The 13,995-nt window shown below is 38.5% G+C and overlaps 1 protein-coding gene across 1 annotated transcript in view; it reads left to right on the top strand.

The window, feature by feature from the left end:
* Window positions 1-13,995, top strand: part of UNC13C (unc-13 homolog C) — a 688,103-nt gene that overhangs the window by 306,236 nt on the left and 367,872 nt on the right. The window contains exon 8 of the mRNA XM_029574856.1: window positions 12,281-12,508. Coding sequence (XP_029430716.1) covers window positions 12,281-12,508 — 228 coding nt within the window. The remainder of the gene's footprint in view (window positions 1-12,280; window positions 12,509-13,995) is intronic.

The following is a 13,995-nucleotide window of genomic DNA, read 5'->3' as shown; positions in this document are numbered from 1 at the left end:
CTCTCCCTGTTTTATAGACATACACATGTTTAATGTAGACATGACAAAAAATATAACATGTACATGTAGTAACCCTGAATTACTGGGTATTCAGAGGCAGGTATTTTATATATTGCGTGCATGTGCCGTTTTGAAAATGCTTCATTTGCATGCGTTCTTGAAATCACCAGTTTGTTCAAACAGCTGCTAGTTCACCCAGTCCATCCCCAGTCTCCCTGAACCCCGCACCAGTTCACCCATTTCTCCCATCAGAACATTGCAGACAAAAGACAAGTCTGATTTCACCTGCATTATTCAATTAGCAGGTGTAAAATTGTATGAGTAAGTTTGATCATTTATACATGTACATCTCTAATAGGGGATGGACACAAACGGAACTTTTGGCCAGCTTGGGGAGGTCAGGAGGCCCCCCCAAGCTGGCCAAAAGTTCTGTTTGTGTCCAACGAGGGGTCCGGGAGCGGAACCGCGGTGGACCACGTGACTGCCGCGTCACTCCTCGCAAAGGAATAGAATAATGGCTTCCTGACTCCCCGCTGGACCACCAGGGAATTTTGGTAAGTCTTGGGGGGGGGATTAAGGAGGGTGAGGGGTTTAAATTTTTATTTAGGGAACCGGTGCACGTATGGACATAGACTCAACTTATGGAATTCTCCATATGTCCATATTGACCGAAATTGACCCCCCTTTTCGACTTATGGACTTATGAACATAAACTTTTTGTCTGCACATCCCTAATCTCTAATAAAATATAAACTTTCACGCGTACTTTTTGATCCTGCCCTGGAAAGCCACTAGAGCATCCCCCCCCCCCTTTTTTTCTTTTTTTTTTTTTGCGCTGTTAAGAGCGTACACAAAACTGAAAATACTTGCATGTGTTTGATGTTTATAAAATAGCATAGAAGCAAATTCATTCCACTTATGTGCATCTATGTTAGTTTCCCACATGGAACCCCTTAGAAAAAAATACTTAATATCATCCACTGCAATATAGCAGTACTACCAGGGCACTTCTTGTGATCATTTACCAGTTATTTGTGGGCTTCATACAGAGCCTTGCTGTACTTTGGCAGACAGGAGTCTATTTTCAGCCACCAGCTGTCTAGGAAAGTTAGTCGGATAAGCTTACCTGGCAAATTTTGTTTAGATACTCAGTGGTCCATATGTCCACATGTGTTATATACAGGCGTCTGTGTAAGACATGGAAGGGAGCCTGGTAGTTTGCTGGAGTATTGATCTTGTAAGCAGAAACGTTGAAGATGGTGAGGCTTGAAAAGACCTACCAATGGAGGTGGTGGAGGCCATCATTATAATAAGATTTTGGGCATGCTTAGGATAGATATGGAGGGCAGTGGCAAAAACAAAATAGATACTGGGTAAAAGACATGGTGGGCGGGGGGGACGGTAACTTGGTGTTGCCTTATGTATGCTTATCTACCCAAAGCGAACAATCTCAACTGTGCAGACTGGATGGGCCCTTTTGATCTTTCCCTGTGGCCATTTACTGCGTTATTCCATGGGGCTCATTTTAGAAAATCCCATAGCAGCTGTGGCAGGCACAGTGTTGGATAGTGCTGTTATGTGCGCACAGGTGTTGAATTTAGTGCTTTGCTCACTATAATTAAAAAGAAGAGGCAACTTAAAGAGTTGTAGCATAATTTACGTGCTATTTTAAAAGACTTCGGTCTGTTGACTGATGCTATAAATAGTACCAGCATTTGCCTTAGCACTATTTATAGCAAGTTAGGGATTAGTGAGAAAATAGTTTTTTCACACAATCTCCAACCAGATAAAAAGCCTAAAAAACTATCCATGTGATAGTTTTATATGGAAATCCTGATTCTTTTCTCCAAGTTACATTTTTTTTTTTTTTTTTTTTAAAGATTCAACTGAATTTTCTGCACAGTACAACTGATATGCACTATACGAATAATGATGATAATGATGATGATCGTTTCAGCAGGAATAAATCTGGAGCACAAAACAGCCTAGGGCTCTTTTTTACTTTTTTGGTAAATGTCAAAGACCTGCTTGTGGAGCTTTGCTCTCCATTTGTAATTCATTTTCTTACTATCAGAATATTGTGCACTATTTCCATGCGGAAATGAGGGCACATAGTATTCAGGCAGTAAAACAGTGCTATTAGCTAAAAGAACAGTGTTATTTTCAGTGCCAAAGGAAATAATACTGCTCTGCAACTATGATTTCAGCGTTAATGCTGATACTAAGCGCTAAACACAGATAAGTTCCATATTCAGACATAGTCTGGATAGCAATGTTATGCTAGATAAAATTATATGGCTAACTTTGGAGGTATATAAAATAGTGTAACTGCACTGTTATACCTGCTATCTTAAAGTTAGCTGGCTAACTATGGGGGTTATTTTCCAAGCCGCGATAGGCCCTTATTGCATGCATTAGAGCCTTATCGCGACGGTAAGATTTAAATTAGGGGGAGGGGAGGAGTCAGGGCAGAGTTAGGAAGGGAATTATGATAATCAGTGGTGGCACCGCTGCTGACGATAATGTTTCAGCATTATCACCGGCAGTAGCGTGGGAAATAACACCACCTTTTACAGTGGCGCTAATCCCGCGATGGCCTGCAGCCAGCCACACCGCAGCAGGCGAAACCGCACTGCCGTGGTGCAGCCGACTGCAGGCTATCGCCCAACCGCCCCTCTGCTTCGCTCCCCTGTCCCCCTGTAGTACAGGGTACATCATTCCGCATGGAGTGATGAATCCTGGCCTATAACTTGCTATCTTTAGGATGGCTCTTTGGCCTGAAAAGAGATAGCTGGCTAAATCATCTGGCTAACTCTGCATATTGGAGTTAGATGATTAACTTAGCCAGCTAACTCAACACCTCCCAGTTATACCTAACTTATTAGACAAAAGAATTGGGATCAGCTGGTCTCTAATATATCAAAGGAAAAAATTGACCAGCTGTATATAAAGAAGTGGTACGGACAGAATTTATTAAAAGACAATCTTTATTCTACTATGGTCAAAATTTAAAAAAAATATTTTTTTATAGAGACAGAAACCTCAGAACTGGTAAACCTTGTATTTTTTTGCAAAGGTTTTTGAAGAACCAGTAAGTTCGATCATAGGTTTCCTGTTGTCTCTTTTTTTGTTTTTTCTTTAAAAAGATTTTTAACTTATATATATCTTATTGGACATAATGTTCTAAATGTTTAGTGAAACTTGACATATTATGTTAGAGTGAACTTCCCTTACAGTTTTGTGTTACCATTAGTAGCACAGCCGTTATTTTCTGGCTTGTAAATTTTGAGCTGATTCGGTTAATATACCATAAATTAACCTCAATGTGTATTTCATTCAAATTTTTCACTGAGAAAGTTCTTATGCCTTTTCACGTTACAGAATGTCCTTTGAAAACAGTGTCCGTATCAACTTGGGAATACAGCCCAGGTTGGAGCAGGCAAAATAGTTGTTGTAACTTTATGCCTTTAGACAAAATGACATAGTTTGAAGACTTATTGCTTTGCCTTCTATAATGTAGCACTAATTTTGTAAACTTGTTGCAATATGAATGTTTCAAAACAAGTCTGTGCTTATAATCCCCGCCACAGTGTTGCACTTATCTTTCAAACTTGTTGCGATATCTTTCACCGCTTGAAACAAGTGTGTGCCTAGAATCGCCAACGTCAACGTTTCACATGTAGTTTCTTCAGGGCAGATTCTAAGAAACAGCAGGATAACAGAAAAACATTAATTTTCTTAAAGCAATAACAATTTTAGTCATTTTGAAACAAATTTTTGTACTCACGAGACTGTCTGTGGTTGGTAACAAGCGGGCTTCTAACTGCCGACTATCTCGGCTAGGCTTTTTATAGTACTCCTGCGTTTTGAGAAGTGACCAATCAAATCGTTCCCGGTGAACGTGCTGCACGTAGCAGCAAACTTTATTGCATGATTTTTGTTGAGACAATGAACAACTTTAAATCCCCATCGAATTGAATGGGAAAAGACGTCATCGTGACGTGTACATTTTTTAAACAACTTGTAAATATCAACGTACATTAATACTGCAATGTCAGTAAAAGTGTATTTCAACGAAAATGGTATATGATTTTCTTCCACCAGAATATCTTATTGTCTAATTAAACTGTTCCATTCAATTTTACTATTTAATCCCGAGGGTTCCTCCGCACTAAGCTTGAAAATCCATTCCTGTTCTCTACTATATAGGATCTTTTCTCTGTTCCCACCTCTGGCATCTGCTGTTATATGGTCAATGGCAAACCAACGGAGTTCGTGGACTTGATGGTTTTTTGATAAACAGTGCTCTACAATCGGCGCAGTTAGTCTTTTGTTTTTCAAACAGCTTTTATGTTCACTAATGCGGGAGCTTAGATTTCTGCTTGTTTGGCCCACGTATATCATGTTGCAGGGACATACGATGACATAGATGACGTAAGTAGTTTGACAGGTAGTAAATTGATATAATTTATGAGTATATCCAGTTTTAACACATTTGAATTCCTTTAATTCGATGGTTTGATTGCAGATTTTACAGTGGCCACATTTATAATGGCCTCGGAGTGTGTTGCCATCTAACGTTGTAAGTTTTGTGATTTTCTCCTTTAATGTTGAGGGGCATAAGATCTCCTTGAGATTTCTTCCTCTCGAAAAGGCGGTTCTAAATTCGAGTTCTTCTAATCCAGGAATTAATTGGATGAGATGCCAATGTCTACGCATATTTTGAACAATTCGTTTAGACATTGGAGAATATTTAATTACGCATGTCATCATTTTGGCGTCCTCTTCTTTTGGGGTTGACGTCAATAAAGCATCTCTATCATAATATAGAGCTCTCTTGAACCCGCTAGTAATTGCCTTCTTAGGATATCCTCTGTTTTTCAAATCTTTCGAAAGGTTAGTTGCTTGAGCCCTGAAAATCTGAGTTTCTGAACAATTTCTTTTATACCTCAGAAACTGGGAAAACGGCAAACTGGTCTTCAAAGGTATTGGATGTGCGCTGCTATAGTGCAACATAGTATTTCTGTCTGTACTTTTTTTGTATACATATGTCTGCAAATTTCCATTTTCATCTTTTTTGACTGTAACATCCAGGAAAGAAATCTCTTTAAAATGATATGTTAATGTAAACTGGATGTTTTCGTCACAGGTATTTAGCCATTTAAAGAATGAATTTAATTCTGATTCACTCCCATTCCAGAGTATAAAGATATCATCAATGTATCTCTTGTATAGGTGTATCTTTGAAATGAATGGAGATTGTTGAATCCATTCTTTTTCGAATTCTGCCATAAACAGATTTGCTAACGATGGAGCCATTGTTGCTCCCATCGCCGTCCCGGAAATCTGTTGATAGTATTTTTGTTGAAATATAAAAAAGTTTTTTGTTAAAGCGATGGTTGCTAATGTCAGCAAAAATTCACTGGGTATCCTGTGAGGTTGTTTCCTTTTGTCCAGATATTTCTTGACTATTTTCAATGCCTCAATTTGTGGTATGGAGGTATAAAGAGATTTTATGTCCAGTGTAACCAACCATTTATCTGAAATCTCATCTTTAACTTCTTCTAAGATACTTAAGAAATGACCGGTATCTTTGATATAAGATGGAATATGTGAAACGAAATCTTTAAGAAAACAGTCTACGAATCTTGAAAGAGGTTCTAGTAGAGAATCGTTTGAGGAAATTATGGGTCGTCCTGGGGGATTAGTAGTGGTTTTGTGTACCTTGGGAAGGACATATATTGTAGGTACTTTGGGATGTTTGGAATTCAAAAAATTATATTCCTTATTGGTAAGGAAACCTTTTTCTTTTGCTTCATCTATGTGTTTTTTTATGACCTTTTGTAATTCTACTGTAGGATTCTTGGACAATTGGAGATAAGTGGTTTGATCTTCAATCTGACGTCTGATTTCTTGTATGTACTGATCTTTATTCATGATGACGATAGAGCCGCCTTTGTCGGCTGGTTTTACTATATAAGAAGAATCGTGTGACATTGAATGTAAAATGGAACGGGAACGTTTATCTAAGTTATCCACATATTTGAGTTTTTGATCTTCCAACTCCTTGACATCTTTTAATACTAAACGGTGAAATGAATCTATCAGCGGATTAATAGGACCTGGGGGTATCCAGGTGGATGGATTACTGATGATGCTAGAATCAGTAGAAAAAGTATCATTTTGAAAAAAGTTCTTTAATATTAGCTTTCTAATGAACCGTTGCAAATCGATTCTGAACTGAAAAGGATTGTGTCTTTCAGTCGGGACAAATGAAAGTCCCAAATTAAGAATTCTTTCTTCTTCTTCACTAAGCTGTTTATCTGAAAGATTAATTATTACTTTCTCTTCCCTCTGAATGTTCCCCGGGACCTCGTCCAAACATTCGAAGTTGGCGTATGTTGTTGGTCTTTCCATCCTACTTTTCCCTTGTTTTTGTTTCTTTGATTGTTGCCTAAAAAATTAACATTCTCCGTGGAACTCCGCACGTCTTCTTCCTCAGAAGAACTGCTGGAAGTTCAGAATCGATTTGCAACGGTTCATTAGAAAGCTAATATTAAAGAACTTTTTTCAAAATGATAATTTTTCTACTGATTCTAGCATCATCAGTAATCCATCCACCTGGATACCCCCAGGTCCTATTAATCCGCTGATAGATTCATTTCACCGTTTAGTATTAAAAGATGTCAAGGAGTTGGAAGATCAAAAACTCAAATATGTGGATAACTTAGATAAACGTTCCCGTTCCATTTTACATTCAATGTCACACGATTCTTCTTATATAGTAAAACCAGCCGACAAAGGCGGCTCTATCGTCATCATGAATAAAGATCAGTACATACAAGAAATCAGACGTCAGATTGAAGATCAAACCACTTATCTCCAATTGTCCAAGAATCCTACAGTAGAATTACAAAAGGTCATAAAAAAAACACATAGATGAAGCAAAAGAAAAAGGTTTCCTTACCAATAAGGAATATAATTTTTTGAATTCCAAACATCCCAAAGTACCTACAATATATGTCCTTCCCAAGGTACACAAAACCACTACTAATCCCCCAGGACGACCCATAATTTCCTCAAACGATTCTCTACTAGAACCTCTTTCAAGATTCGTAGACTGTTTTCTTAAAGATTTCGTTTCACATATTCCATCTTATATCAAAGATACCGGTCATTTCTTAAGTATCTTAGAAGAAGTTAAAGATGAGATTTCAGATAAATGGTTGGTTACACTGGACATAAAATCTCTTTATACCTCCATACCACAAATTGAGGCATTGAAAATAGTCAAGAAATATCTGGACAAAAGGAAACAACCTCACAGGATACCCAGTGAATTTTTGCTGACATTAGCAACCATCGCTTTAACAAAAAACTTTTTTATATTTCAACAAAAATACTATCAACAGATTTCCGGGACGGCGATGGGAGCAACAATGGCTCCATCGTTAGCAAATCTGTTTATGGCAGAATTCGAAAAAGAATGGATTCAACAATCTCCATTCATTTCAAAGATACACCTATACAAGAGATACATTGATGATATCTTTATACTCTGGAATGGGAGTGAATCAGAATTAAATTCATTCTTTAAATGGCTAAATACCTGTGACGAAAACATCCAGTTTACATTAACATATCATTTTAAAGAGATTTCTTTCCTGGATGTTACAGTCAAAAAAGATGAAAATGGAAATTTGCAGACATATGTATACAAAAAAAGTACAGACAGAAATACTATGTTGCACTATAGCAGCACACATCCAATACCTTTGAAGACCAGTTTGCCGTTTTCCCAGTTTCTGAGGTATAAAAGAAATTGTTCAGAAACTCAGATTTTCAGGGCTCAAGCAACTAACCTTTCGAAAGATTTGAAAAACAGAGGATATCCTAAGAAGGCAATTACTAGCGGGTTCAAGAGAGCTCTATATTATGATAGAGATGCTTTATTGACGTCAACCCCAAAAGAAGAGGACGCCAAAATGATGACATGCGTAATTAAATATTCTCCAATGTCTAAACGAATTGTTCAAAATATGCGTAGACATTGGCATCTCATCCAATTAATTCCTGGATTAGAAGAACTCGAATTTAGAACCGCCTTTTCGAGAGGAAGAAATCTCAAGGAGATCTTATGCCCCTCAACATTAAAGGAGAAAATCACAAAACTTACAACGTTAGATGGCAACACACTCCGAGGCCATTATAAATGTGGCCACTGTAAAATCTGCAATCAAACCATCGAATTAAAGGAATTCAAATGTGTTAAAACTGGATATACTCATAAATTATATCAATTTACTACCTGTCAAACTACTTACGTCATCTATGTCATCGTATGTCCCTGCAACATGATATACGTGGGCCAAACAAGCAGAAATCTAAGCTCCCGCATTAGTGAACATAAAAGCTGTTTGAAAAACAAAAGACTAACTGCACCGATTGTAGAGCACTGTTTATCAAAAAACCATCAAGTCCACGAACTCCGTTGGTTTGCCATTGACCATATAACAGCAGATGCCAGAGGTGGGAACAGAGAAAAGATCCTATATAGTAGAGAACAGGAATGGATTTTCAAGCTTAGTGCGGAGGAACTCTCGGGATTAAATAGTAAAATTGAATGGAACAGTTTAATTAGACAATAAGATATTCTGGTGGAAGAAAATCATATACCATTTTCGTTGAAATACACTTTTACTGACATTGCAGTATTAATGTACGTTGATATTTACAAGTTGTTTAAAAAATGTACACGTCACGATGACGTCTTTTCCCATTCAATTCGATGGGGATTTAAAGTTGTTCATTGTCTCAACAAAAATCATGCAATAAAGTTTGCTGCTACGTGCAGCACGTTCACCGGGAACGATTCGATTGGTCACTTCTCAAAACGCAGGAGTACTATAAAAAGCCTAGCCGAGATAGTCGGCAGTTAGAAGCCCGCTTGTTACCAACCACAGACAGTCTCGTGAGTACAAAAATTTGTTTCAAAATGACTAAAATTGTTATTGCTTTAAGGAAATTAATGTTTTTCTGTTATCCTGCTGTTTCTTAGAATCTGCCCTGAAGAAACTACATGTGAAACGTTGACGTTGGCGATTCTAGGCACACACTTGTTTCAAGCGGTGAAAGATATCGCAACAAGTTTGAAAGATAAATGCAACACTGTGGCGGGGATTATAAGCACAGACTTGTTTTGAAACATTCATATTGCAACAAGTTTACAAAATTAGTGCTACATTATAGAAGGCAAAGCAATAAGTCTTCAAACTATGTCATTTTGTCTAAAGGCATAAAGTTACAACAACTATTTTGCCTGCTCCAACCTGGGCTGTATTCCCAAGTTGATACGGACACTGTTTTCAAAGGACATTCTGTAACGTGAAAAGGCATAAGAACTTTCTCAGTGAAAAATTTGAATGAAATACACATTGAGGTTAATTTATGGTATATTAACCGAATCAGCTCAAAATTTACAAGCCAGAAAATAACGGCTGTGCTACTAATGGTAACACAAAACTGTAAGGGAAGTTCACTCTAACATAATATGTCAAGTTTCACTAAACATTTAGAACATTATGTCCAATAAGATATATATAAGTTAAAAATCTTTTTATGGAAAAAACAAAAAAAGAGACAACAGGAAACCTATGATCGAACTTACTGGTTCTTCAAAAACCTTTGCAAAAAAATACAAGGTTTACCAGTTCTGAGGTTTCTGTCTCTATAAAAAAATTTTTTTTTTTAAATTTTGACCATAGTAGAATAAAGATTGGCTTTTAATAAATTCTGTCCGTACCACTTCTTTATATACCTAACTTATTAGCCAGCTAGAATTTAGCTGGATATGTTTCCAAATATTCATTTAGCTGGTTAACTGCTTTTGCATATGACCCTGATTGGGTGTCAGAAAATGCAGCTGGCCTACGCATCGTAAATTTGCTTCTTGGCCTTTTGGCTATGATTATGTAAAGAGTCGAGCACAAGGTCTGAAGATGGTGCTTCTTGACATTTTGGCTGAGATTGGAAAGCTGTTGAACATGGAAGCCTGCCAACTGACTCCACTGGGGACAAGATGATGTAACATCCATAGCCACAGCAGGAGGATTAATCATCCTGGTTAAGAAGGAAAAACCTTTTGTATTTGTCTTTTGGGGTCGATGGTGTAAGGTGCCTAAACCGGCACTTTTGAGAACTGATTAGGGATGGTACCTAAATTTTGCCTCCTGAAATGTGGCTTTGGGACAGAATTAGGTTGGGGGAAAAAAAGGTTAAGCTCTTAATACTGATTTTCCCTACTGGGTACCTAACCTAGATAACTAAATGTAGGAAAATTAGTTGCAGGTGCCTGAATTTAAGTTCCTCAGTTTGAGGTGCTTGAATTTTTAGGTGAATTTTCAGCCAAAACTTTAGGCTTCTATGTTCAGTTGAACTGTCACAAAATTTGGGCTTAATGTTTAAGCACCTAAGGTCAGCCCTGAGCATTTCTTGGAAATGGAGTCCTTAGGGATCGATTTTCAGAGAGTTTTAAGTGCCTAACTTTGAGTGTTGGATTATTAAATTGGCACCTTTGAAAATTGTCTAGGGCGGGGCCAGGTTGGAGAAAATAAACTAGAAAGTCAATCAATATTCAAAGCCATTTAGACATATAACTCACAAGTAAGTTATCCATCTAAATGGCTAGTTTTGAATATTTTCCTTGTTCATCCGGCTGTAAGTTATCTGAGTAAATTCTTGTTGGGGCGGGGTTGAATTAGCCAAATAACTTATCCGGCTAATTTTGATATTTGAAGTCAGCTAGATAAATTTTCTGCTAACTCTAGACATGCCTGAGAACAGATCTAACGTTACCTAAGAAAAAGTGAGCCTGGATAACTTTAGCCTTAACCTGCTATATTCAAAAAATATATAGCCGGTTCAGTAGCAACGTGCTGAGGATAAAAAAAAAAAGATTGCATGCCTACAGACACTAACCAGCACCCCCTCCCTCCCACCCGAGCTCCAAAGACTTGGCCCTGCTGGTCCGCAACTGCCACCTCATCCCCAAAGTGCCCAGCATCTGAATAATCAAAGAGATATACATATATATATATATATATATATATATATATATATATATATATATATATATATATATATATATATGAACTTGTGGTCGGTGACTGTCTCTCCCCCACCCCCTGCTTCCCGATCCTGTCTGTTTTTTTCAAATCTATTTGTCTCCAGGGGTCCCCCTCATTCCCCCCACCTCAACCCTTACCTTCTCACCATCCCCTGTACCTCAAATGTAGGTGTGTCTTCAGCCCAGATCACCATAGCAGCCTACTGCGATCCGGGCCTGGAAACGAGGCAAGCTACAATGGAAGTGTAAGCTTACAGCATAGCTCCTAGAAGCACTAAATAGCAGGCAGAGGAGAATCTAACACTTGTATTTTCCTCTGCACATACTACAGCCATATTAGCATGTGAAGCACCTTCCTTACCATGCATATAAACACTATGGGGGTTGATATTCAGCCACTGAGCAGTTAGTTGAGTAAGCTGGATACACCTATCCGGCTAACTTAATCGGGATATTCAGCAGTGCGGCTGCACAGCTGAATATACCCAGCTGTCTTAAATCCTGCTAAATTTAGACCTGCCCTACAGCATGGCCAAAGTTAGCCAGTTAGGTTCACTGGCTAACTCCACTCCTCCCAGAAATGCCTATTGTCTACCCCTGAAATGCCCCTGAGTTAACCAGCTGTATTCCAGCTGAATAACTCATTATCTATCTGGAATATAGCCAGATAAGAGTTTTAAAATCATATATTGGCCATTTAGATGGATAACTTTTCAGGTAAGCCTTTGTTACATAGAGCACTGTTGTTAACACATGCTAAACAGCCTCAGCTTGCATGCTAAGCTTCATTGCATAGGCTCCAGTGCTGAATTCTTGATTTCCAAGCAGAGATTGTTCTGTGAGGAAACAATATGAATATTATATGTATTAAACTGTTTTGTTACAGTGAAGAAAAATGTCTACCAACTTACCATTTTTCTGAAAGAAAATATTTCATTAAGGAAAAAAATACAACTGATGATTTCACCAAACTTGCTTCTAGCCATTGGAAGACGTTCGTTGGAGAGATTTACCACTGCAGTTCCTAGTAGGGCCATGGGATGACGACAGTATGCCTGCAGTTTACAGCTGACCGTGTTTTATCATGCCTGTAGATCACTGTTTGCTATAATATGTTTGTAATACATACATTGCCGCCTTCGATTTTGATTCCAGGAGCAGCAGAGAAGAGTTCTAAGCATGGTGCAGAGGACAAAACTCAGAATATAATAACTTCAATGAAAGAACGAATGAAGATCAGAGAGAGAAATAGACCAGAGGTATTTGAACTAATCCAGGAAATGTTTCATGTATCCAAAGAAGACTTTACGCAAGCCACCAAGACAGCAAAACAGAGTGTGTTGGATGGGACGTCCAAGTGGTCAGCTAAGATAAACATCACAGGTAAGACTGATTTTTCTTTGTAGTCCAAATTGAAATTGTATCTAAAAATTAATATTTTCATTATTGCTTCCTGATTTTCTATATTAAATAATCATAAAATTGTTCTTGTTTACAGAGAACTGAAACTGTACACAATCATGAACAAGTAAAAGTCCCACAAAAATTTACAATCATAAAGCACAGATTTCAATGCAAGGGAAGATATGCACTGCTCCCTGTAAGCTGTGCGCATTATACTGACTCATAGTGCACAAAATTGAATAAAAAGTTGCACAAAAGAAAATGTTTGCACACATATCCTTTCAGAAATTAGAGGGAACGTTGGTCCCCAGGAATACCTTACAAGTCCCTAGTGTTATTTTGTCTTTGAATTTACCAGTAGAAGGATAATGCTCATAGCAGATACTACTCTGATGCAATATAGGGTGATTTTCTAACAAAAACAGGTGGTATATATATATAGAGAGAGAGAAAGACACACACACACACTTACACACACTTTCTGCAGCTAACTATGGGAGTCAGCCAGACAAATTATCAAGGTCCCGATTCCTTCCCCTTCACCCCAACCAAGCTCAGTGAGTGCATTGTGTTTAGGCAGGTTGTTGTCTTCACAAAACGTACTCACATAAAAAGATATTTGGAGCTAGGCAGACAAGTCTGGTTGCGATGAAGTTGTCCAGATAACTTTTATCTGGGTTTATTCAGGGCAGATTTATCTGAATAAGTCTCACTAAGTATCCGGAAGAAGTTACCCAGATCATTTTATCTTGCTAACTTTTTGCCGCTTGTTGGCTTGCTGATTCTGGAGCTCACGGTTGCTATGTGTCCTTGGTCCTGGAGAGAGATTTTAGGCTAATCCTGGATTTCTGACTTCCTCATTCTGATGCACTGGCACTTGCAGTGCTGATTTCAAATGATAGAAGCAGTAACTACAAATACCACAATATATTGAAATATAAATTAAAAAAATAGGAATGATCTAAAGCATTAGGGATGTGAATCGTGTCCTCGATCGTCTTAACGATCGATTTCGGCTGGGAGGGGGAGGGAATCGTATTGTTGCCGTTTGGGGGGGTAAAATATCGTGAAAAATCGTGAAAAATCGAAAAAACGTAAAATCGCAAAACCGGCACATTAAAACCCCCTAAAACCAACCCCCGACCCTTTAAATTAAATCCCCCACCCTCCCGAACCCCCCCCCAAATGACTTAAATAACCTGCGGGTCCAGCAGCGGTCCGGAACGGCAGCGGTCCGGAACGGGCTCCTGCTACTGAATCTTGTTGTCTTCAGCCGGCGCCATTTTCCAAAATGGCGCCGAAAAATGGCGGCGGCCATAGACGAACACGATTGGACGGCAGGAGGTCCTTCCGGACCCCCGCTGGACTTTTGGCAAGTCTTGTGGGGGTCAGGAGGCCCCCCCCCAAGCTGGCCAAAAGTTCCTGGAGGTCCAGCGGGGGTCAGGGAGCGATTTCCCGCCGCGAAT

This window comes from Rhinatrema bivittatum, chromosome 13 (genome assembly GCF_901001135.1).
Source record: "Rhinatrema bivittatum chromosome 13, aRhiBiv1.1, whole genome shotgun sequence".
Taxonomy (NCBI): Eukaryota; Metazoa; Chordata; class Amphibia; order Gymnophiona; family Rhinatrematidae; genus Rhinatrema; species Rhinatrema bivittatum.
The sequence above is the reverse complement of the archived record's forward strand: the minus strand, read 5'-3'. Positions and strand labels throughout refer to the sequence as shown.